Consider the following 24,967-nt stretch of genomic DNA (forward strand, 5'->3'; position numbering starts at 1 on the left):
CGGCGTTTTTTAAATGCGCAGAAACTTGATTGGTCGTACCAGTTAAAGGGCAATCCAGGGACAGCTTGGAGGTTTCATCATACGACACTGGTGCCCTCTTCGTCGTAAAACCATAACCACCCGCCGTACGGTCTTTATAGCCTGGATACGCCAGTAATACCATTGGTGTAAAATCAGAGATGATGTTCAACCTCCCCCGCACCGAATACGGGCTACCAGGGTTCTCTCCGCATCATGGTTACATTAACCAACGGAGCAACAGAAACGAGGAAGGCCGTGGTGTCACTTATTCGTGCGAATCTTTCTGAATGCCACTCGTCGCAGGCTCGGTAAGAAAGCCGATTGCTGCGGCCACACAAGCTTCTCTTACGAAACTCGGCAGCCAAGGGCCGTAAATCGTTTCCTTGCCTAGATCCCCGGCTTTTCTAAAAGGTGGGTTGACATCAACTGACTGGCGATTGGTGCGCTAGAGTGGTTGAGTGAGTATAGAAACTTTTATATAAAGTCTGGTTTGAGCCGTAGTATACAAGGAGCTTCATGCTATGACTTTCGCTTCAACACCATCCGTGAGACTGACTACTTGCCTCGGACGTTCTTTGACTTTGGAAGACTGTGCGTAGGCTTCCCTTTCTGCCTAAGGATAAACTCTGCTCGTTGTCAGATCTGAATATCCTGTTATTGTCTCTCTTTCTTTTTCGCGAGGAACTTGGTATTGCACCAGATTGAATAAGAGTACATACAACCAAATCGAACGCCAAACATGTATATCCGAGGACAACTTTCCCTGCTGGCTCTGCCCGCTCTTGCCTTGGCATCACCGGTTGCAGAGATCAACAAGCGGCTCGAAAATGGTCTAGGGAGGACCCCTGCGCTGGGTTGGAACTCTTGGGTAACACACTCACAACCCCCAATATATTCTCTTCTTCGCTCGCCATACTAACGGCAGTATCACCCGCAGAACGTTGGTGGCTGTACGTATGCAAACGCCGACACGGCCCTCAAGACCGCCAAACTCTTCGTCTCTCTCGGCCTCAAGGATGTCGGCTACCAGTACGTCAACATTGACGACTGCTGGAGCACCATGAACCGGAATTCGTCTGGCTACCTGGTGCCCGACCCCAACAAGTTCCCCAAGGGCATGAAGGCGCTCGCGGACGAGATCCACAGCATGGGCCTGAAGCTCGGCCTCTACGGGTGCGCTGGCACCAAGACCTGCGCCGGCTACCCTGGATCCTGGGGCCATGAGGCGCAGGACGCCAAGGCGCTCGCCAGCTGGTCCGTCGACTACTGGAAGCACGACGCCTGCTATACGCCTTGCAACGGGCAGAACCCCCAGACGTGCTGGGACCCCAACGTGAACCCTCGCGCCTGGTACGAGACCTTCCGGGACGCACTCTCGGACGCGGGCGGGGAGATCTTCTACTCCATGTGTGAGTGGGGACGCAACAGCGTCTGGACCTGGGGCAGCAACGTGGGCAACTCGTGGCGCATGTCGGGCGATATTGCCAACAACTGGAACTCGGTGGCCGGCATCGCCGCGACTGCGGGAGGCATAGCTCAGTACGCGGCACCGGGTGGCTTCAACGACTTGGATATGATGGTAAGATGTCCTGCTTTGGTCACCAAGGCGGAGGCGGGAGCGATCGGAAAAGTAGCTTGCTAACGTGGGACAGGAAATCGGCAACGGCGTCCTAACTGAGAACGAAGAGAGAGCCCATATGGGTATCTGGGCTCTGGCCAAGTCTCCCATCATCCTCGGCAACGATTTGTCCAAGATCAGTACTTCTTCCCTGAACATCCTCAAGAACAAGGTACGTAATAACCATGATCTACTTCTTTCTGAATAATGTGATCTCTGATACATGTGCCGTGTGAAGGCCATCCTCGCCATCAACCAAGACCCCCTGGGCAAAGCGGCCGGCTACTTCCGCCCCTCGGGCGCCGCCGCCCCCGTCAACGGCCAGCTCTACCCCTACTGGGCCGGCCCGCTCAGCGACGGCGTCGTGGTGGGCGTGGTCGCGGCCGGCGGCGCCGCGTCGCTCTCGTTCAAGTTCGCCGACGTCCCCGGCCTCGGCGGCTCCGGCTCGTACAGCTGGACCGAGCTGTGGACGGGCGCGACGGGCAGCGGCACCGCCGTCACGACGAGCCTCGGATCGCACGACATGCGCGTCTACAAGGTGGCCACCAAGACGGGCACCAGCCCCGAAGCCACGGCCGCGGCCAGTGTCTGAAACCCCATGGGGTGTGGAAGTGGAATACTACCATGATACGAATCTCAACTTATAGAGGATACCCAAGTCCTCGCACGTGGCTCAGGGAAGATTGATTCTTCATGGAATCAATAATAGGTACATAAATATGTGCGATAGGCTACCTAAGGTATATACCTCGTCAATTGATAATCATGTTGTGTGTTCAAATCCTCTCTTATATATGCGCACAAAATACGGGCTCATCGCTTCACGATTCACGATCCATTAGTGGGTAATACCTTCTGGATGGGGCAAGTGGAATCCGCTGGTCACTGCATTCCTCCGAATGATCCTTGTTCTTAGCCGGTGAACATTATGTAATAATCCAAACGCTGGATGAAACGCCACAGTACATAGCTGTTTAGCCCTTCAATGGTGAGTAAATTGTTTATCATTTTGACCCCTCTCAACTCATAAACCCCGGTTTCTCCCTCAATATATGTCCTGATTGTTGTGTGTGTACACAAAGAAGCACGATGTTGAAACTAGGGTTAGCTGCTTGGCTGGCCGCCACCAGCGTATGCGCATGGGACCATGTGGCACCATCCGACTTGGAGAGCAGTATTAAGAGCCATGATGTCGTGGTTGTAGCATGTGAGTACCTACCCCTCATACCTGGCACTGCCGTGGGCACTATTGCGAAAGGTGATACTGACCAACTACTACTAGTTGTTGCGGTATACTAGTATCCTTCACGGACCCTGCCTTTGAAGGGCATCCACACACACCACTGCGGACGCTAACAAGAAGGGCGTGTATTGCGTAGCCATCAGAGTGAGATAAAGACCAAGCCCCTCCACAGCCATCGATGCTGCTGCTGCTGCATGGTCGGATTGTACTAGGTTAACCTTTGAAAACAGGGAGAAATCCACGGCCCTCGAGCTTGAGTGGGCGCCCGCCGTGGCCGAGCTGACCGCCATCTCTACCCTGAGCGTTGACTGCTCGCAGGCAGCAGATATCTGCCAGCAGCACGGCGTAACATCGTACCCAAGCCTGAAAGTATTTCAGGGTGGCGAACCCAAGTCGACATACCTTGGTCCGCGACGGGCTTCGGCGTATGTTTTCGTACTCTTCTCACCTGCCTTGGAGATGTGCTGACGAGACTGCATAGGATCACCTCGTGGATAAAACGCGCCCAGCGACCTTCTGTATCCGAGGTTTCCTCCGAGGATCTCGAAGCTTTCAAGTCGGGCGACGAGACGGTGTTCATCGCCTATTTGGCTGCGGATGACCAGGAGTCGCGCAAAGCCTACGAGAACGTGGCGTCGCAGTTCCTGGATGAGTTCACCTTCGGCGTCAATTTCGATGAGGCAGCAAGACAAGCGGAGGGCGTGAGCTCTCCCGGTTTAAAGTGCCACAGGCACCTGGACGGCGATGTGGTGACCTTCAAGGGCAGCTTCGACGTCGATGCCATGAAAGCGTTCGTGATCGAGGCTTCGGTACGCGTCTCTCTCTCCACACCAGCCAAGCAACCGGCAGGCTGACTGCTATTATACAGCGCTCCATCATCTCCGAATTAACAGTGCAAAACCAGCAACGCTTAGTGAATGTGAGTACCACGAGAAAGAGATCTTCTCTTTACCTCCTCTAAGAAAACCCCTCAACTAATACAAAACCCCACAGCGCGGCTGGCCCATGGTCTACCTCTTCGTCGCGACGGAAACCGAGCGGGCCGAGTTCCGCAGCACGCTCCAGAAGATAGGCCGGAGCTACTACGAGTCCCTGACCATGACGACGGTCGACCCCCTCGACTTCCCCCGAGCTGCCCGCGCGCCTCGGGCTCGCGTCCTCCTCCTCTGCTTCCGAAGCGGTCAAGTACCCCTGCGGCGCCGTGCACCAGCTCTCCAAGGACCGCATCTACCACTACCCGCGCGACTACCCCGTCACCCCGAGCGCGCTGCAGAAGTGGGGGCTGGATGTCTGGCAGGGGCGGGTGAAGGCCTGGAGCCCCGACGGAGCAGACGCGGCGGCGACGGCGCAGGGGAACGAGATGCCCGGGCGCATCCGGGCCACGCCCCGGGTCTCGATTGCTAGCTTCCCGGGGCTCAACATCAGGATTGGCCGCGATGAGCTGTAGTTCTCTTCCGTCATACTCACTGCGCCGCCAGTAGGGTTCTCTATTCGGCTACTAGGTTAGAAGATGCCAGGTAGGGGGTTCCGGAGTTTAACTATTCTTGTATTGCTTCTATGACTCTTTCGTGAGCGTATGCTGATAAAGGCAATGGCGTATAGGATAAACCATTGCCTTCATCACATACGCTTATAGAAAGTTATAAAAGCAATACATAAACAGTTAAACTCCAGAACCCCCTACCTGGCATCGTCACTTTGGGCCAACGATGTCGACGATGACGTGTCCAAGGACCTCATCCTGGGTACGAATGACGAAATGGGTAGGCGGCGTGCAGAACAATGGATGGAAACCATCAAGCATCCTTTGTATATATACCGTGTATCAAAGTTAGATAAAAGCCACCTATTTGAACATTATCCGAACGAATCACTCGAGTGAAATCGTTGTGCACTTGAGCGAAACATAATTATTTTGATGCCAGACTATTGGAAACGCCGACCAATGCTCCTTTTTGATTGATCTCGCCCGCTATACAAAACCAGAGGGTATCCAAGTCTAAGTCTAATATATATATATATATATATATATAGATCCCTACCTACCTACATCAGTGTAGCAGGGGGTAGGTAGGTAGTGTTGCCGCAGAAGGCTTTCTTTAATATTAAAAAAGGGAGCAAAGCTTTCTGTTACGAGGAAAGCTTCTCCTTATCATAAGACTCCTCCGCGCGTCCACCATCGGGGTTGTTCAATGTCGTGCAGTCGTCATCGGAGCCGGACATGTTGGTGGTGACGACGACGTCGTCGTCCTTCTGGTCATCCTTCTTCTCCATCGGCTGCGAGGACGGCTGCTCCTCGCGGCCCTGCTGCATGGCGCGGAACTCCTCGAGCACCTTGGCGGCCTCGGCAGCGTACTTGCACTTCATGCGGATCCCGCCGCCGTACTTCCAGAAGAGGAAGGGGAACGGCAGGCAGGCTAGCGACAAGAAGGCCGGAATTGTGCTGGCCCAGTGGATGCCCAGGTTGCGGTACATGTCTGTGGTAAAGAGAGGGAAGGCCGCGCCGAGAAGGGATCGCAGAACGGCATTGGATGCGAGGACGGAGGCGGCGTAAACGACATACTACAAGTTGTTAGTAAAGTGTTGGCTGGATCCGAGCTGCGATTGAGGGGGAAAAATCTTACAGAATCAACCAAGTAGTTCATGAGACTGAGGAACACCAGAACCAGACCCGCGCTAAAGAAAGCACTGCCAATAATGGGAACAATCCAGTGCACGTCGAGACCATTGGTCCAGGCAAACCAGAACAGACCGATGGGAAGTAGTATGGAGCCGATGATAGCCGGAGGTAGACGGGCCTCGGCGGCGCGTTGCCCCCGTGAGCCTCTGAGACGCGCGCGTAACGCTTGTTGTCGAACATGCTATAAGTGACGGACGCCACCATGCCGACGAGAACACCGAGGAAGGCGAGGCCGGATACGCCGGCCGACCAGCCGCGCTGCTGCCGGAAGACGATGGGGAAGGCGGCGAACATCATGTAGAGGGTGCCGTAGACGATGGCCATATAGAGGGCGGTCAGCAGGACGATAGGCTCGCGGAACAGGAGCTTCCAGGGCCGTAACAGGGCAACCTTGAACTCCTGCGTGACCGTCTTCTTGGGCTTGCCGGCGTCCAGCATAGAGATATGGACCTTGCCGGTCAGCTTGGTCAGCTTCTCGGCGCGGCGGCGCAGGATGACGGGCGTGTATGTCTCGGGTACGGTGAGCGAGACGATGATCCAGAGAAGGCCAGTGAAAGCGGCCATGAGACCCTCGATCCAGCGCCAGCCGGCAGCCTCGCCAAGGAATCCGGCCGCGATGGGGCCAATGGAAGGACCGAGGAAACTGTAGTAGCACGCCAAAGTCAGCTATCGAGTCCACAAGATGACAAGATTCGCTTGGTGTAGAAGACATGTATACTTACGGTGCAGTTGCGAATACAGCCGTTGCCATGCCACGTTCGTGCGCCGTGAACATATCAGCAATGACACCACCAGCGTTGGTCATGGGCGAAGCGCCGAAGGTACCGGCGAGGAAGCGCAGGATGATCAGCGTCTCAATATTCTTGGCACCGGCCGCTCCAGCGTTGAACGCAGTCAAGGCCATGTACGTTCCGAAGAACAGGAATTGTCTGCCGTACATTTCGGATAGCGGAGCCCAAATGAGGGGACTATATCAAGTAACGACTGAGTCAGCACATGTGCCCAGAATTTGCTCTGCTACTACAACGTAGCAAGGCAGCGCAACGATGTTGTTGAAGGTTACTCACCCAACAGCGAAACCGGTAACGAAGAGCGAAACTCCGAGGATGGCGATAATGGTGTCGATCTTGAACTCGCGGATAATCTCGACCACACCTCCACTGTAGGCCGTGCTGACAAAGGCTACGGCCAAGACGGCGACGGCCTGGACCATCATGATGGACCACCTCTTCAGCTGGGAGAACCTCATGGGGTTCTTCGGGTCGTTATCGATGTAGTCGACGAGGAAGGGGTCGTCCTCGGTTCCCTTGCCGGCCCACCGCCAGGCGACGACTTCCGGGGTCACGCCGCCCTGGTCCAACAGGAGCTTGAAGTGCGATATTATGGGAGACCGCGACGTCGAACCCTGGGCCTCCACATCTCCTTGTCCGTTGCTCGGCTCCATGGCCGTTATAGATGACGACGCCGAGTCCGAGGGCGGTAGCGTTGACGGCATGGTGCTGTCGTTGTCGTTGCTCCTGCTGTGGCCTGTGTCTTCGCTCCGTATATAGAGATATCCCTTGCTTATACGTATATGCTAATGTGTGAGCGGCAGCAAGAACTAACTTGATGTATTAGGAAAATTGTATATAATAAATACAAGATATATCGGTTTGATACCAAGAAACGAAAGACAGGCCTAGAACAAGGCAGAGTGGTGCGGTACGAAGATCGGATCTCGACCAGGGAGGGGGAGGGATGGCCTCGCCATATATATCTACGGACCTGCTGACTGCCACCGGGCCTGGTATCTTCTCCCGGCTTTGCGGCGTGTTTCTTTCTTCATATCGGCGTTACCTTCCTCGCCTGAAGGGCCTGGCCTCCTGTCAAGGGTAGTGGCCCCATCTTCCATTCATAAGCAGAGTGCGGGAAGGCCATTGGGATCCATTCCGTTGTGGGCCGCGACTAGCAAGAACAGTGACCAAGATAGCACCACAAACACCAGATTGGGCTGGTTTCTGGGGCCAGAGTCAGGGCAACGGGCGGCGGGGTTGTCGTCTTGTGCAAGGAAGTTGTGCAAGGACACACCGACGACTCGAACCAACGGCCCGCTCCCTCGGCTCTTGGCTGGATGCAGCTCGAATGTCCGGCCAGATCCATGCCACAGAGGCTGCCAGGCTTGGCTACTGAGTACTAGTCGAGCCGGAGCGGCGTTCGGGGCCATGCTTTAATCCCCGTTGCAGACACAGGACACGGCCGACAGACATGGTTCGTTGGCTTATTCACGATTCAGCCTCAAACTCATCTCCATGTTTTAAAGCTGTACCACCCTCCTGGGAAACGCCGATCACTGATATACTGTATCATGTCATGAACCTTATCGACTTTTGGTCCCTTCCTCCCGCTATGCTGCAACGAGAAGAACAAGAGTGAGGAGCGAGAGCCCGCAGCAGGACATGCCAAGCCTATTCCGCCGTTCGACTACTGCATACCCAACCAGGTATTTTGCATGCAAGGATCGACATGAAAACAAGCTTGCCGGTAATCGCTATCCAGCTATACTTCGTAATTGTTTGAATGTTTTTCTGTTGTTAGTCCTCGAGACTTGAGAAAATTACTCGAGAGTTCGAATGTGTTGTGTCCTTTCCAGTATATTTCAGCTCGAGGATGATAATCAATTGAATCAGTGTACGTTTTATTTTGAGGAGCGTTAAGGTTAGCTGGCAAGCTGGTTGTCAGTGTCAGTGTCAGACTCAGACTGGTAGGAGAGTGCAGGGGTAGAAAGAGATGCTTGTGCTCTTCCTTCCCTCTTGTCCAATTTTCCCATAGGTTATCGAAGCTTCCATAAAAGTTCTATTGCTGAATCCTCCCCACTTAGTTCGGAGCATTATCCACAGTCGTGTCCTTCCCTAAATTCATGCCGAGGCACGTCGGTCTTGGAAACCACACTAAATGGAGACGAAATATTATTGAAAAACAGTGGCAGGAACTACAGGCCGAGGCACGATTTGTCAGATTCATGCTACTTGTATTTATTGATGAATGCTGTCTGTCTATACACAACAGTAACAGCAACAGCAACAGGAACAGGAACAGGAACAGGAACAGGAACAGGAACAGGAACAGGCCCGCTTCCGTCTCCGTCTCTAAATTCGCTTCGTCATCTAGTCGACTCGTCATGACTCGGCATGAACACTGGCACTCCATCTCGATCACTTTTCACTGGATGTTTGTAGATAGATAGTATGGCGGTTCGAATGAAATGTTATTATCCTAGTCATTCGTGGTCACACATTCCTCTAATCACCAAACCCGTCCCATTCGTCGTCTCCAACATCGTCCGAGTCCACTTCACTGTAGCTCTCATCTGCCGCCTCTGCGTTGTCATCTTCTGCTGCTCGATTCGTGTTATCCTGCGGCTTCTCGTGCGAGCCCTGGCTGAGTGCACGCTGCCCATACTTCATCGTTGGCATACCCACTTTGTCCCGAACGATGCGCCCATCATCGTCCCGTAAATATGGCCCGTCACCATCGTCCTCAGCTTGGTCCGGGTCCCTTGTGAATGCAGCCACGAAGAAACCCATGACCCCACGCCCGTCGTCCTTGTAGGACCGAATGCAACCCTCTGCGACATCCTCATCGCCCTCGGCGCCCTCCAGCGAACCTCTGACGGGCCATTCGTGCATGCCACGGACCTGCTGCTGCCGCTTCAGTATGCGCCAGCCGCGGCGCCTGGCCACGTCAGATTGCAGCGCTTTCAAGACCACCTGTTCGTTTTCTTGTGCGTGTATCGAACAGGTCGAATAGGTGATCTTCTTCGCAGCGGGAAACTCCATGGCGTGCTGAAGTAGGATGAGCTGGAACGAGGCCAGTGCCTCGAGGCGTGCTGACAGCTCCTTCTCCGAAGAAAGCACCGTCTCCTCGCCATCATCGTCCACCAGAACAGGCTTATCGGCATCTTTGCCGCCATCATCTGTCCGTTTGCGCTTGCGGTTCTGCTCCTTGCCCGCCTTCGGAGGCTGGGGATTGGCACCAGCGGGCTCAGGGAGGTACAGAGTTGGCAAGGAGTCTCGGCTGACGATGCCGCTGCCCGAGCAACTGGGGTCCAGCAGCAGACAGCCAACTTCTTTGTACACTGAACCTGCAGGATTTACCTTCAAGAAATCTTGACCAAACCCTATCCGTGTTATCTTGTCTCCTCCAGCGAGCTTGACCATCTTCTCGAGAGTCTTGGCCCGGCGCGGGTTCTTTTCAAAGGCAAAGACTTTCGGCTGCTTTACTGGAGCATCCGGGATTCGAGAGCGGATGATGGCTGTAAGGTGAGTGGTTTTGTTGCCGGGTGCGGAACAGGTGTCAATGGCGTCGCCATCCTCGGGCATGGCATCCAGTAAGTATGCTGGGAAGCAAGAGGCCTTGTCCTGAAGAATTACCTTGCCGGATTTGTAGGCGTCGGTTTTGGTGATCTCGAAACTAGGTGACACGGCGAGTAGGTTTGGCACGTGCTCATCTATGTAGAGACACTTTCCCCTGCCAGATATCACATCCTTGGTCGAGTGTACCCTAGTAAAGTCATTGAAGGTGCCATCAAGCTGATCTTCGAGCGTGGTCAAGAGAGTATTCACTCGCACCCAGCGGGGATACAGGTTCTCCTTCTCGGCGAAAGCTGCTTCCACCTGGTCTCGGAGAGCATCTATTGACACTGCTTTCCTCCTTAACCTCGCTCTTGTGAGCTCGGACGATAGGCGAGCCTTATGGCGCTCGACTGCGGCGCGGAGGCCATGAGTACTAGGGAGTGCAATGCCCTTCTTCGCCAAAAGGTAGTCGTGCACCAGCAAAGATGCAAGGATTGGTGTGAGCTGTAGACAAGTCAGCCAGTTATCTGAAAGTGTTAGATTAATGCCGACAATATGCAGCCACATACTTTGCGCTCAAGCTTTAGGATGCCTGCATTCTCGATGACCTCCTTGAGTACGGCACTCCACTTGCAGGTTTCCAGAGCTAGAGCATAGATTTGCTGTTGCGGCGATTTGAGATCCTTGCGGTTGAAAATGCGTGTTTTCAGATTGCCGCCAGCCTCGGGCGAAAGCGACAAAATCTCTGCCGCTTCGTGATAGAGGGACATCTCTCCAATCTAACAATCAGGTAAAGGAATGAGGTAATTGCCCATGCATGTTGAGCCTCGAGTAAGCCTCAATGCTAGCCAATCGATCGTTGCACAATTCGCAAGTAAGAAGCTTTTTTTCTCCTGATAAAGTATGTACATATGCACGTATGCAGCTTTGGTCACCTCTGCTAGACTAATATGGACTTAGATGGAGTCCTACTGCTCGGTAAAGTGATATAGCCCCGCTTTAGTATTCACCTCGATAACTAACCTCAGCCCGTTAACTCGGTGAGAGTCAACTGGAGGGACTTGGTAATCCCCAGCACGAAGTTAACGTCTCTGGAGGAATCACTTACCTTACCACATTCTGCAAGCGTACCTATTTATTATAAATTTCTGATCGAAAGGGACCTGTTTTACGCACCGGCTGATGACTCGAGGCGATCAGCACCGATCAGCACCAACCAGTTACGAGTCAGAACTGAGCTCAGCCATCCTCTATATATGCCTTTCAGATCAAGTGACGGCCTTCCATCTTATGGCGGTCAACGGCATTAAATAGGATGTGCCATGCATCCCCTCCTAGTCCTACACAGTCCTGACCGTGATATGCGAAAAGGAATCCAGCGCATGCGTTTACTCTCCAGATCTCGGCTAGGGACCGGAGCAGGCCAATATACCATGGCTTGCTGATCTTGATCTGCAGCTTCAAGATCTGGAGAGGCATTTGTTGTCCAGTGGCACATCGATCACAAGGCTGGCGAACTAGTCAGCGGCCAGACATCCTCATGCGATACCGTTGAACTAGCCACCGCCTGCATTATGGTACTACCCTACCAGTCTGATTATGAAGGCTTCTTTGAGCTTTTACTGGTTCGATGACTGACCGTTCTCCTGTCCTACCTTCCCCATCCAAGGAAACAAATTCCATTATGGCTAGTAGCATTGCTGGGCAAGCTCTTACGGTGTGATGTATATGATTTGTCACAGATCTGTCCTTTTTCCCAGTAGACAAAAAGAGACACTCAGCATAACCGGCAAGCCATTCGTAAGCTCACAAGTTCTACAGCGCAGACTAGATAGAGCTGCAGGGACCCAGTCGATATAGAAAGAGGCAGTCCTCAGTCCGAGTATCAAAATCACGGCCACTTGCTCTGAACTCCCTTGCTTTCGGGTTCTTCCTTTCTCGAACACCTACAGCCGCCGTGATGAGCAAAAATGCGCCCAAACAGTCCACTCCAATGACGACCAGGGGCGGCGTTCTTGAACACCCGCTGGGGCAAAGGTCGACCGCAGAAGCGAGCATTGGAAGAAGTCGTTCAGCAGGCAAAATACCACTTCAACCGCAGGTCACTTATGTTAGCGAGAAAAGTCAGAGAGTAGACGATCTGGAACGAGCAAAACGACTTGACCAAGAAGACTTGGATAATGGCAATGCGCAGGTAATGTCATCATCACTACCCAGAGACACATAGTGCCGCAGCTTACATGGAAAGATAAGAAATACCATGGAAATATTCTCCTCTGGCTTTCGTTTCAAAGCATTGGAGTCATATACGGCGATATTGGGACTTCTCCCCTATATGTCTTCTCCTCGACCTTCGACGGCCACCCCTCCTGGGATGATGTAGGTGGATTGATGATTCTGCATACATACACCAAGAAGACGATGGCGAAGTAGCTAATCTCTCGCTAGCTTGTCGGCGCACTCTCCATCATAATCTGGTCTCTGGTTCTGATTGTGACTTTGAAGTACTGCTTCATCGTCCTGGCTGCTGGCGATCATGGCCATGGCGGCACCTTCGCCCTCTACAGCTTATTGGCACGATCCATGAACATCACGCCGGAAGATCCGTATAACCCGCGGCATGCATCAGTGTCAGACCCCTGCCGGACAGGCAGTACCAGGTCCACTAACCAGAGACTCCGGAGTTATCTTGAAAATTCCTCTCGTGCTAAGTTTGCTCTGCAGATAATCGGTATTCTAGGTGTTTCGCTCGTCATAGCTGACGGCATCTTGACCCCGGCCCAATCGGTACTAGGCGCCGTCCAAGGAGTCTACGTTATCAACCCTGAATTGGGTAGACCAACTGTCACCGCCATCGCCTGTTGTATTCTCGCGATATTCTTCCTGATCCAACCTTTTGGGACATCTAAGCTGGGCACAGCCTTTGCCCCGATCGTGACGATCTGGCTGCTGTTCAGCTTGGGGTCGGGGATTTACAATCTCATTGTGTATGATCACACGGTCCTGAAAGCTTTCAGCCCCTACTTTGCCTTTGCTTACTTGGCTCGCAATGGTCATGAGGGCTGGAAGTCACTGAGTGGTCTGCTGCTTGCAGTCACGGGAGCCGAAGCTATGGTGAGTCCACCATAAACCACTGTGTGAAGCAGTCTGCTACCTATTTCTGCCAAAACAGTATTGCTAACGGCCCAACAGTTTGCGAATCTAGCTGCTTTCAGCAAGAAAGCAGTTCAGATATCGTGGCTAGGGATAAGCTTCCCCTGTTAGTCAATCCTTCTCCAATGCCTCACCAATCTTGCCAGCTAATCGTTGCGTATGGCAGGCGTGCTTTTCGCCTATATCGGCCAGGCAGCCTTCATATCTATGGACACAACGCGGACCGCGTATAGCAACCCATTCTTCTACACAGTACCGCCAGGAACCCTGTATTTCAGTCTGGTAATCGCCATACTTGCCGCCGTTGTCGCCTCCCAGGCACTGATCACCTCGACCTTCCAACTCTTGAGCCAGGTGATGCGGCTGTCTTACTTCCCCAATATCAAGACTGTCCACACCTCCAAGCTTTTCCATTACCACATTTATATTCCTGCTGCCAACTGGCTGTTGATGATCTGCACAGTGGCTGTGACAGCTATATTTGATAACGTAAGTTCTCCGGGCGAACAGTCGACATCTGGTGTGTTGATCAGTACGATGCTGAATTGTTACTCTCTATATAGACTACGTCTCTTGGTAGCGCCTATGGCGTTTGTGTTATTCTCGTTACGCTCTTCTCGACTTTCATGGTCGCACTGGTAGCCATATTGGTATGGCAGATTCAGTTTTACTTCGTTCTGCCCGTATTCTTACTATTTCTTGCCCTCGACGCCACGTATACCTCCGCCGTCCTCACAAAAAACCCCAAGGGGCTTGGTAACACTCACTTTCCCTCCTTTTCTAATGCTGCCCCTCCCCCCCCCCTCTCTCTCTCTAAGTATAAAACTCGATTTGCTAACACGCACATGTCCCCTCTCTTTCAGGTTCACGCTTGTATTCGGCTTTGTCCTGTCCTCGATCCTCATGCTATGGCGGTACGGCAAGGAGGCGCAATGGGCTGCCGAGTCCACCAAGCGGCTGCGGCCCGAGAGCCTCCTGAACCTCAAGCGGACGCCGCCGCACCTGGCGCGGCAGTGGGGCGGCGCGCGCATCGGCACGGTGCCGGGCCTGGGCGTCTTCTTCTCCAAGTCGGACGACGCGCGCGTCGTCTCGACCTCGTTCGCGCAGTTCCTCACCAAGTTCGCCGCGCGCCCGCGCGTCGTCGTCTTCTTCCACGTGCGCTCCCTGCCCGTGCCCCACGTGAGCCCGGCCGACCGCTACATCGTCGCGCGCGCGGCCCCGGCCAACGTCTTCGGCCCCCACAGCTACCGCGTCGTCCTCCGCCACGGCTATGCCGACCACGTGCTGCGGCCCGGCCTCGACGCCGCCATCGTCCACCAGATCGAGCGCATCCTCTCGGGCGGCGACCCGGGCAGCCTCGCCGAGCTCGACGCCCTCCGCGCCGCCTACACGGCCCAGACCGTCTACGTCGTCGGCAAGGAGACGATGCGGCTCCAGCGGGAGCAGGTCGGCTTCCGGGTCTGGATCCGACGGATGCTGCTGACGGCGTTCTTGTGCATTCTGGATAACTCGCGCGCCAAGATGGCCGACATGGATCTCGATGCTGATAGGATCGTGGAGGTGGGCTTTGTTACAGATCTTTAGCCACCCTATCAGGGGCCGTTTCCCTTTGCTCCATCGCGAGACGTACAGGTGCTACCGATTATGTTTGATGCAGAAACTCGTTTGTATATACGTGATGACGTTCAGCTAGTAGTTAGTGGAGGAAAATGGAATCTGGCTCTCGATGCTCTTTGTTGTTGACGAGGGAGATTCAGGGCTCCTGACGATGGCTCAATTGCATCTTGAACGCCTTTCTGCACTAGTATGTAATAGTTTTCGTCCATACGCGCCGTCCATTTCCAAGTCCAAGAAGTTACATGTTGACCCCCAACAGGGTTGACAAGGCGATTCGAGTTCGAAACGCCACAAAAGCACCAACGGTCGCTTGGCTTTGCTTGACCGCGCCAAAGACCGTAAAAAGATGGTTGATGAGCAACTTGGCTGCGGGCAGGACCTAGTACCTGGAACGCATATATAGCCGAGCATCACTCGAAACCACCATTTCGAACTCATGTATAATTTGCATTGAGTGATAGTTGCCAGAATCTTCTTCATTCTTATACACGCAAGTTGATCACCCATCATCATAAGAGGACGTCAAAATCTATCTATATCTATCCTACCTAGCCAATGTCTATAGTTTCCTCGGAAAAACTCCATATAAGCCCATTAATCCTCAACTCGGGGCCACCCATAAATTACCGTTTCGCTAAAATGCAACCATCGCCACAGGCACGATACCACCGCCGCGGCACCTAACCTGACGATACGGACTTTGCCCCTTGGGCAGCAGAAGGACCAAGCCCAATGCCCTTCTTGCGACCCCGTGTGATCGCCTCCAATGCCCGGCCCACCGCGTTCAAGTCGCCCAGTATAGTGATGTGCCCCCGGTCGGTGCTGATCCGGCCGCCCTTGACCAGGTCGTAGCCCGGAGGCAGCATCGCCTCGCGCGCAAGCACGACACCGTCGCCGCTGCGGAACATCAACTCATCGTAGCAGTCTGTGGAGGCAATCGCTTCCCGGCACGTTACATGGGCAGCGTAGACAGTCGGAATGTCCTTTCCGTACATGACGGCAAACGGAGGATACGAGTTGGTCTCGACCAACTCCGGTTTGTGAGCCAGTTCAGTGCGGAACTGTTTCGTATCGCTCAGCGTTCGAATCAAGTATTCCATGTTCCGCTCCTTCGACCCCATATCTCCGTTTTGCTGAGTGCTCTTCGCGTCCGGCTGCCCACTGCCCATCTGGGGTGCGATTGTTCGATCTTGCGTGACTTCGTGCCGGGCAGTTTCCGCTGCGTGGTTGTTGCGTGTCTGCGGTCCACGAAGATCACTAGCGCTGCTGTTGCCACGGCTCCTTCCGGGCATGGCCGGTAAGGAGGCAGAGAGATTCAGGAACGAGCCGAAGGGGCTTTGCCTAGTATTCCAGGCCGGCAGCGGCGTTTCGATGCTTGGACACAGGCTGTACCGGGCCCATGACTGAGGGTCGTAAAAGTCAACTGGATACTCGTCGCCAGTGTGCTTGTTGACAAAGCAGAAGCCATCCTCTGGCAGAAAGACGAACGAGGTCCTGAGCGTAAAGTTAACATGAGCCGTGAGAACCTTTTCGTTGAGCAGGACAGCATCGCCATTCCGCAACGGCCCCAGAATGTTGATGCATCTCTGAGGTGTGCCGGCGTAGATCACGCCAGCGAATAACTCCGGCCTTTGGTTCACAGCATGACGCGTAATCAGGCCTCCCAAGCTATGCGCGATCACCGTGGCACCTCTTGCCTCCGAAATGCCAGCTTGATTAGAAGGAAGCTTCTCTAGGAACGCGAGCAACTTCCTTGAGAGAAGCTTAGGACTCAATCGCCAATCCCAGCCGAAGTCCCACACCCTCAACTTTCCGTTTTTAGCATTTTCACACTCCCGCAACTTCTTGAACAGCCGCTTGGAGATATCGACGGGGCCAATGTTTTGTAGCATGCCCGAAGGGTAGATAGTTTCCTCCATCTTCTCTTCGTCCTCGGGGTCCAACCCAACCTCCAAGTTCACCTTTCTTATATTCAAGCCCACTTTGACTGGGACCCAGACTTGCCTGTTTGTCTTGGTCGACCTCAGCACAGATCCGCGGTAGCCACCCATGATGACAATATCGCCCGTTAAGGACTCCATAGCACGATCAAGCTCGGGGAACTTGCTGTCGAGCGCTGAGTTGAAACCTGGACTGGGCATACCCGGAGAGGGCGCAGGACTAGTACCCTCTAAGCCGAATATCGAGTTGCGCTTCAAAGGTGCCGGTATCATGTTGGGAAGCTGCGGCATCTTGAAGGTAGGTCTGTCCCAGCTGTCCTTGATGGCTTTTAGTCTCGAGTTAGTCTGCTCTCGGACATGTCCCCATCTGTCATCGTCTCCATAGGATGAAACCCGCGAAAGCGTAAGGTAGGGCATCGAGTCGTGCGAGGTTGATCTGCGGATGGGCCTTGGTCTATTTGACACGGCCGATGTTGGCCTGGAGTTCGGCTCCAAGCCGTTCGGGCTCTTCACGATGGGAGGACTTGTTATCCGATCTTCCGCCTGCCCACTTTTTGCGCCATTCGAAACTGACCCATCTCCCGCAGCAGCGGGCCGCGACTCTGCATTACCGTCAGTGGAAGGGAGTGCACCCTTTTCCGAAACCTGTTGTTTCGGAGTAGTCCCAGAAAGAAAAGAAGGCGAAGTTATGTTGGAGAAAAAGTTAGTAGGCAGTGTGATGCTAGGGAAAGCCCCGCGGATCCTTCTAAAGGTCTCGGCACCGGTGGTTGTCGATCTCCGTTGAGGGCTCTGGCCGAAGCCCCCGTACCGGAAAGGTTTCGACGACGATTCGCCCTCGACAATGTGCGTCCTAGGTCCAGCTTGCCATGGGGAAGGGCGCTTCTCAATCTCTGTTGGCTGGGATGGTATTTGGCCAACGGAGAAGCCTCTGTTATGACGGTTGGGCGCCTTGGCCAAGCCCGTCGGTGTGGCGCTTGGGTCCGAATGTGCGGGTCCCTCTGAGGTAGCTGCTCGAACCTCTGGCGCCGAGTCCCCTTCCATCATGCTGAAAAGCCCACCGCCCTCGAGCCGATCCATGGCAGCCGCCTTTTCCGCGGCCGGAGTCTTGGGCGAGGTCAAGCGGGTGACGGCGGGGCTCAAGGCAGGCTGTATCATGGACTGAGCATCATCGGGGTCAAAGAAAAGAGGATCGTCCTCGCCGCCGCTATCCGACGACGAGGACTGAGGAGGCGGTCCCCTCGAGGGGATAGCCAGGCCTTGCGGCTCCCTGCTGTGGTTCAGGTTGGCATTGGCATTGCCATTGCTATGGGGCGGCAATGCCAGCGAGGCGTCGATGGTGGACATGGTGGCCATGATGCCGGTTTGTTTGCATTCCTCCTCCCTAGACAGCGATGTTGCGAAGCCAGGCAAACCCACGGTGTAGTTGTTTGTCAGAAGGACAAATTGGTGATTGATGGTCAAGAATAGGAATCCATTGGCAATCTTGCCAATAGTTGGTCCGTTGTGAACCCGAGGCAAAGCAAGCTCTGGCCGATGGAGGGTGTCCACTGGTAGACAGGCGACTAATGAATTACTTGTGGTTCGGATATGCCGGGGGGATTGGCAGATAAGAAAGCGTCTCTTTATAGAAGGAGGGAGTCAGGGGAGTCAGGGACGGTGTCACGAGTGAACAGAGCCAAGCCAAATAATCCAAAATACACCTTGTTTTGTTCATTAAAAGAGGAGGGTAATAGCCATGGGACTCAAATTAGAGGAAGAAGTACTTAGTGTGTGTGTAGTTAAGGCAAGGTAAGTAAGCAGGCCGGTAGACGAGCAATGGAACATGAAGGAGTAATGAGAAAGTCAGACCTGCCATGGCAACTGCCATGGCAGCAGCTACCGGGAAGTAAATAAACAGAGTTCCCAGAGGCCTGAGCTGAGAAAGAGATGTACTTGTCGATTGACGGCATTCTTCCAGGGTACCGTATGGTATGGAATACAGCTGATTCATATTCCTGTCCGTCTGCCTGTCTGTCTGCCTGTAAAAGATACATGTCTGTAGGTTCTGGATGCGAGGAACCGGGTTGTGCTCTCTTGCATTGCCCCCACGTTGCAGCAGCTAATAGTTAACGAACTAGTCAGCAGTTGCTTGACTGGCGACAAGCAATGCCACAATCCCCGTCGTAGCGCATAGCCGTATTCTACTAGGTTAATATGTAGTAAGCTGAACCAAATCCCATCAATTGCTTTCAATTGGATTCTTTTGGCCGGCTCCGCGCCCCCTCCCTTTCTCTTGCACTTTCACCTCGCACTACATTGCTTGCTTGTTAGAAAAAAAAAGCGCTACATGATGGACTCGGGCAATCCGGGGTCTAGTGTCGATATAACCTCTCTCATCTCTCTAAGCAATGTACATGCATACCATACTACATACTGGCGGCCCTGAATCGAATCAATCGGACAACAAGGAGAAGAGGCCAGGGTTTCCGTACTTGACGTCATTCTGCCGGTACCTACCTAGTCTCACACCGCACTCGCTCGCGTCCCTCGCCATCGGTCGCGCGCGCCTCCGCTGCATAAGGGATAATAAATAAGACACATGCAAGGCCGCCACCTGCTCTCCCAAAAGCCAGCCCCTTTGCCGCGCCGCCGGTACGGTAGCGGACAGATCATGACGCCAAGACTTCGTCGTCCCTCTTTGAGGCTCGATGCATGGTACGGACTATTGATTGATGATGTGTCGGAGGACAACGATCTCCCACACCCTCTCCCCGCAAATATGCATCCTGCAGCCCTTTCAGTCTTTCCAATTGGCTTTCGTTTCTTGCCATTGGATGAACTAAGCAGAACCGTTACATGGACTGGGCAGTCTCGCAGTGCAGGCAGACTGACAAGCTCAGCTAGCAATTAATACTGATGCCTGGCGAAGCAAACCCTGTCGAGACGTCAGACCGACCGACCGAGGTGGGGGGCGATCTCGGGCGCTTCTAGAGTTTCCTTTCGTCCCTGGCAGCTGAGCGATCCTACCTTGATTCCTTGTTCAGAGCACATCCAAGTATGCAGGAACATACGGTACATTACCAAATCCTAAATATAGCGTGCGTGCTTGTTTGCATAAGTCAAAGGTATACTATTACTTGTATGTGCAAGTAGCTGTTCTACATAGACCATTCCGGGTGTCCCCAATCTCCTCATTCCATGGGGACCACACCACCGGCATAAAAGACCACCGTGCTGGCGTGGCAGAGCAAGCATCCACCGTCCGTGGCACAGGGGCCAGTGCATCTTCAATTCGCCCATTCTACGGTCCACTCGGATCCATCCAACGGTGGATTGAGACGTGTTAGTTGCTCAAGTCTAAACGCCGACGGTCTTTTACACAGAGTACATGTATTCGTATTCAGCAAACGATGGCAACGAGGGTATGTGACTGACAGCACGATGCAGTTCATGAGAGTGATACGGTTGAGGAGATTTGTAATATCTTCTTGTGCGATTTTGTACTATGTACGGAACACAATGGGGGCAAAAGTTTTGCGTCGCAAGCACGACGAATGCGGCATCTCTAAATAACGCAAAGGCAATGAATGCAATGCAATGCAACGCAACTCAACGCCGTGCCACGTCAAACGCAGGAAAGATAGAAGAAGCTGTCCTCCTTCAGCTTCGTGAATCACCTGAGCGACAAAACTGTTCGTTCCGCCGCCATATGTGCACTTTTGTGTCTCGAAAAGACCTCGCTCGCTTGCCCAATGCACCTTAATGTCTGAATCCTTTCATGCATGCCACCCTCCCAGAAAGTTTTGCGAAGAACGCCAGTCTATGTAACAAGAAAGTACCTTATCGTGTGTCAAATTTCAATATCGTAAAAGTCGAAGACACCAAGAGCGGCTTTATGGCCCCCGACGAAAGCTGAGACTCGGCATAGCCAGCCAAATGAATATTGGCTGTATATATGCATCGTAGAAAAGGCTCTGAGATGTTTTCTACCTGAAGCCAAAGGCTCCAGGTCCATCGTCGTCACTCGCTTTAGCCTCGAGACTTGCGAGCTCCCTTGCCCTTTTTGGGTGCCGGTGGCGGCGGAAGCTCACTGTGAAGGTGGCCCAGCTCTTCCATGGCCATCGTATTCGTCCAGTTCTGGCACCGGAATGCCGCCGGCTCGGGTGAAGGCTGGTTTTTGGCGCGAGTGCTCATGCGCTTCGACTCTTTAGGAGGCTCCTCCTTCTCTGCCTCCTTCTCTGCCTCCTTCTCCTCGGGCGGGGGTCCGAGATACTTCACCCTGCTTTCCATGTTGGCCACGATTTTGTCCTTGAAAGCCATGATCTCCTTGCGCAGCTTGAGCTCATTGTAGCCACGGGGATCAAGCCAGTTCAGCAGCTGGTCCACATCACCGGGATCCGAGTAATAACCCCATTGGGCGGCGTTGAACACGCTGGTTCTGCCCTCTTCCATCTTCTTGCGCTGGGGCACCGTCACCTTGAACTGTGCTTTGTACTCGGCCTGTAACTTGGCCGGAAGGTCGATATAGCCTTCCCGCTCCATGTCGTCGGGCCCTTGGACCCATATGCAACCGTTGGCGTAAGCGGCCTCGGCCGTGGAGCTGTTTGGTAGACCACCGTACGGCATGCCGTTGCGTTCAAACCAGTAATACCTGTTCCAGAAGCGATCCTTGCCCAGTACCCGCGTGCGCCCGCAGTCGGCCTCGCGGAGATCGTTGTCCAGGGTGGCGATCTCCTCCTCGCACTGTTTGATGTACTCCTCTTTCTTCTGGATGTCCTTGGTGACCTTGATGAATTGCTTCGACTGTTTCGGCATCTTGGCGGCCAACTCGGCCTCCTTTTTCTTCTTGGCCTCTTCTGCCTCGCGCTTGCGCTGACGCTCAGCAGCTCTGTCGCCGCCGCGCCGGAGACTCCGGCGACCGTGGGCCTCCTCGTCACTATCGACTGCCTCCTCACTAGGCTCCGCTGCGGACTCATCGACATCTACCACCTTAACATCTCCGTTTGTCTTGGTGTCTTCTTCCGCCTTGGGCGACTTCGGCATGTTGTTAGGGAGCAGAATCTTCCGCTGGTCATTGAGTGGCTTAAGATCCTCAATACTAGAAGGGCGTCAGTATAAGATAATAAATACCGTTTTTATAAGAGGGGAAAAAAGAGTTGGCTTACGCTTGTTTTCTTTTCCTCTGCCAGTCGATCTTCTCTTTCCGGTAGGTCGTCATCGTCTCGGCGCATTCTTCCATGTACTGGCGCACGGCCTTGGTCTGGATTGTCAACATGCAAATGATCTGAAGTGCCTGTATACGGAGATTCAAGTCGAGACTGCCGTAGTGCTGGCGCACTGTATCTGAGACGGCTCAACATCGGCAGGGACAAGATGACTCAACAGCTCCTCGCAGATTTCGGTCTCGCGGGGTGCTTTGGATAGTTGGTGCAGTAGGCCAACCATGATCAGCTGCCAGCCGCCGTCTTGGAAATCCCGGTTCTTGAGGTGCTCGACCCAGTCGAAGTCAGCCAAGGCTTGGGTCGCACGATGCTTGATGGCGGGCTCCTTCTCCTTCTCCTTTTCTGCAGCAGCTGCCTCGGCTTGTATCCTTTCCGCTTCGGCTTTAGCCAGACTACGTCTTGTAGTGCGACCAGACGGTTTGGGTTCCGGCTCGGGCTCGGGCTCCGGACTCGGAGCCGCGCTCTCGTCTTCATCCTCGTCCTCGTCCTCCTCATCTTCGTCGAGTTCCGGGAGGTTCACTTGGACTTTTCCACCATCGGCCTCGGACGAGACGATATGTTTGAGAACGGCACAATGGACCTCGGTAAATAACTGGCAGGGTGTCTCGTCGCTAGCCACCTCCATTGCCTCCACGAAATCATCGAACGTGAACGAGTCGAGCTTGAAGATTTCACAGTAGACGTTAAGCGTGTCCCAGGTTTCCAACAGGGGCCCAATAGACTTCATGAGGATCTTGTCATTCCGAGCACCACTGTCCACAACACCCTCCGGTGGATCGTTGCACAAAAACTTGAGCGCGGGTCGGACATAGTCGTCGCGAGGCTCGAGTTGCAGGTCTTCGATGGGATACTTGGGCGGAGGAGGCGGCGGCGCCGGTTCGGGCGGGATGAAGACGGGAGGCGGCGGCGGCGGCATGTTGGTCCGGAATGACACGGGGAACTGGAAGGGATTGTTCCGGCAAGTAACCTGGCTCCCTACCAACAAATACGCCCTGCCTGTTGCCTTTCGCGGGAGGCAAGAGTGGCATCTCGGGAGACGGATGGCCATGCGTGTGTTTTGTCGCCTTGGTAGTATGGCTCTTCGGGGCGGGCTTGAGTTCGGGTAGGCGCGCAGGGCCAAGATTGTGGACCGACCCATTGCCGTTGGTCATCTCGGGCCAATGGTTGGGGATATGCGCCTTCTTCTGCGCCTGGTTCTGTTTCCGTTCGAGGAGCTTCATATCGTAGCGCAGATGCGGAGGAACACGGGTATCGATGTGGTACTGTTGCGCAACGTCATGCTTGACGAGCCAAGGTGCGCCGTTCCATGCCTCCCGTGTGACTGTCTTCTTGATGAAGGATCGGATAACCGACTTGGTGAAAGCCTTCTTATCCCGGTGGCAATGTTTGTCGTCTACGACAGCCTCTTCGTTAGGTCGGCCATCAATGCTTGCAATATATCGTATGTAGGGAGGAATAAGAGTTCCGTCTGGCGCAAGTCTGCTCCCGAATCTTGTTTTGTCTCGGACCACGCCCGTCACTCGCTCTCCGTTCATCAAATGGATCGTCACAGGCTCGCCGGGGTAGTAGTCGTCTTTGAACTCTTCGTAGATCATGTCGACGAGATGGTCGATCCTCGAGAGGGTCTGGAACTGAATGCGCCGGAGGACAGGACCCTTGATCGCTTCGGGGAAGGCCTGGTCGACCTCTTGTGCGCCGGCGAGCTGTTCGACGCGGTTAGACGGTCCCAGTCGCGTATCCCAAGATTGGCCGGTTGGAGTAGATAGTTGCGCTGGGACTGAACATACCTCACTCTGGAGCGCCGCAAAGAATGTCAGCCCGGAGTGGCCAGTGATCTGGCAGATGAATCGCGGCTATGGAGGTTGTCAGTATCGTCATGCGCGGCGCTTCGAACGAGGGTTCTATGTACTTGGGTGTAAAAGTCCAGGCTGGGCGCCAGTTAGCAATGCGTATACCTAGACTGCACTCGATGCGCAATGGAGCAAATGCAACTCACCGGTTCAGGTAATCTTCATACGAGGTGAAGATCTCCCCCGTTTGCGCAATATGCCAAACCTGAGGTTGCGTTAGTCCTGGCTCCCGGGTTGTACTTGGCTCCCAAAGTATAGAATTAAAAAGGTACCTCTGTGGACTCATCTTGGAGAGTGGGCGTCTGTACGAACTGCACCGGTTTTCGTTTGAAAAGCACCTTTTTGATCAAGTTAGAAGCAGTCACCGTGGGCGATCAGAGAGAGTCGCGTCGAGACATACCATGTTGGTGACAAGGAGTGGTGGCAGTCGCGACCCCGGAGGGCAACTAAGTTGCAATTTTGAGCTGCAAGGCTGAAAGTCAGCCTTGTGACTTATAAGTCACTTTGGTAAGTAGCTCGGAATGGATGTCTTGGGAGGTTGTAGAGGTAAAAAAGTGCAAAGGGCATGGGCGTGGGTGGAAAAGCCGGTAGCAGTGTTTTGGTCAGGAATTTGCGGATCTCGGGAGCGGTCCAACCAGGGTGCTAGTAGGTTGTGATGTGTGTGTTCTCCGGGTGGGAGGGAGGATGGGGAATACTCACGAGGCCGGAAACGCGGTCAGGACGAATCAAGACGCGTCTAGACCGGTGTAAGTGGGCTAAATCAGGTGGACGATGGCCGCTGCAGAGGTTCAGGGGACCGGCGGGAGTCGCATTGGACTTGCTGGCGGGTTGGTCGGGCGAGAATGTTGGTTTGTGGGAAAAATAAAACTATGTAAGTAGGGGAGAAGTAGGTAGGCAAGGTCGGAAGTAAGTAGGTTAAAGAAGAAGAGGTAGACAGAGACAATGCCGGGAGCCAATACCTTAGCCCTTTCATCCCTACCCCCCCTGCTAGTGGGGCGGCTTCTTCTCTTCTTCTCTTTCGTCCCACTTAATACACCGAGACCACCTCCCCATCTCCTCGAGCTCCTTCTAAGCATCCTGAACCCCCTCGTCCGCTTTTCACCCACGTTCTTATAGTCGATCGACTCGCCAACTCCCGGGCATTCGAACGAGCCTTGAACCGTTCCTTTTGCTCCCCGTTTGCCTCAGCAACCCTTCATATCTGGTAGTCAGGACTCGGGGGTCCATCAGAGGTCCCTCAATCCTCGACAGGCTTCTCCTCCAGGGGGCCACCCCATGAGTAGGTAGGCCCTCTTCGACTTCATACGCGTCGG

At 54.0% G+C, this 24,967-nt stretch overlaps 7 protein-coding genes across 7 annotated transcripts; 3 read left to right on the forward strand and 4 right to left on the reverse strand.

Moving 5' to 3' along the window:
* Positions 1-760: 760 nt before the first annotated feature.
* On the forward strand, positions 761-2,231 carry PG994_009421 (glycoside hydrolase family 27 protein; the record flags this gene model as incomplete). Its single annotated transcript, XM_066860830.1, has 4 exons — positions 761-889; positions 959-1,600; positions 1,674-1,811; positions 1,878-2,231. 4 exons carry the CDS (start codon positions 761-763, stop codon positions 2,229-2,231), a joined length of 1,263 nt encoding a protein of 420 aa, XP_066714419.1.
* Positions 2,232-2,728: 497 nt separating this feature from the next.
* On the forward strand, positions 2,729-4,329 carry PG994_009422 (uncharacterized protein; the record flags this gene model as incomplete). The annotated part of the gene is made up of 5 exons (XM_066860831.1): positions 2,729-2,850; positions 3,113-3,307; positions 3,364-3,691; positions 3,876-4,037; positions 4,069-4,329. 5 exons carry the CDS (start codon positions 2,729-2,731, stop codon positions 4,327-4,329), a joined length of 1,068 nt encoding a protein of 355 aa, XP_066714420.1.
* Positions 4,330-5,012: 683 nt separating this feature from the next.
* PG994_009423 (multidrug resistance protein) lies at positions 5,013-7,057 on the reverse strand (the record flags this gene model as incomplete). The annotated part of the gene is made up of 5 exons (XM_066860832.1): positions 5,013-5,444; positions 5,507-5,708; positions 5,759-6,205; positions 6,285-6,530; positions 6,630-7,057. 5 exons carry the CDS (start codon positions 7,055-7,057, stop codon positions 5,013-5,015), a joined length of 1,755 nt encoding a protein of 584 aa, XP_066714421.1.
* A 1,783-nt stretch (positions 7,058-8,840) lies between these two features.
* PG994_009424 (uncharacterized protein) lies at positions 8,841-10,663 on the reverse strand (the record flags this gene model as incomplete). The annotated part of the gene is made up of 2 exons (XM_066860833.1): positions 8,841-10,397; positions 10,463-10,663. The coding sequence occupies 2 exons, from the start codon at positions 10,661-10,663 to the stop codon at positions 8,841-8,843; spliced, it is 1,758 nt and encodes a 585-aa protein (XP_066714422.1).
* Positions 10,664-11,853: 1,190 nt separating this feature from the next.
* PG994_009425 (uncharacterized protein) lies at positions 11,854-14,630 on the forward strand (the record flags this gene model as incomplete). Its single annotated transcript, XM_066860834.1, has 7 exons — positions 11,854-12,087; positions 12,129-12,272; positions 12,342-13,007; positions 13,086-13,152; positions 13,213-13,535; positions 13,610-13,863; positions 13,910-14,630. The coding sequence occupies 7 exons, from the start codon at positions 11,854-11,856 to the stop codon at positions 14,628-14,630; spliced, it is 2,409 nt and encodes an 802-aa protein (XP_066714423.1).
* A 713-nt stretch (positions 14,631-15,343) lies between these two features.
* On the reverse strand, positions 15,344-17,956 carry PG994_009426 (uncharacterized protein; the record flags this gene model as incomplete). Its single annotated transcript, XM_066860835.1, has 1 exon — positions 15,344-17,956. The coding sequence occupies one exon, from the start codon at positions 17,954-17,956 to the stop codon at positions 15,344-15,346; it is 2,613 nt and encodes an 870-aa protein (XP_066714424.1).
* Positions 17,957-20,611: 2,655 nt separating this feature from the next.
* PG994_009427 (Imitation switch two complex protein 1) lies at positions 20,612-24,057 on the reverse strand (the record flags this gene model as incomplete). Its single annotated transcript, XM_066860836.1, has 8 exons — positions 20,612-21,680; positions 21,748-21,842; positions 21,902-22,744; positions 22,794-23,657; positions 23,714-23,732; positions 23,801-23,859; positions 23,927-23,992; positions 24,055-24,057. 8 exons carry the CDS (start codon positions 24,055-24,057, stop codon positions 20,612-20,614), a joined length of 3,018 nt encoding a protein of 1,005 aa, XP_066714425.1.
* Between the last annotated feature and the right edge of the window lie 910 nt (positions 24,058-24,967).

This window comes from Apiospora phragmitis (assembly GCF_038363925.1).
Source record: "Apiospora phragmitis strain CBS 135458 chromosome Unknown utg000008l:1.0-3514335.0:1.0-3519231.0, whole genome shotgun sequence".
Taxonomy (NCBI): domain Eukaryota; kingdom Fungi; phylum Ascomycota; class Sordariomycetes; order Amphisphaeriales; family Apiosporaceae; genus Apiospora; species Apiospora phragmitis.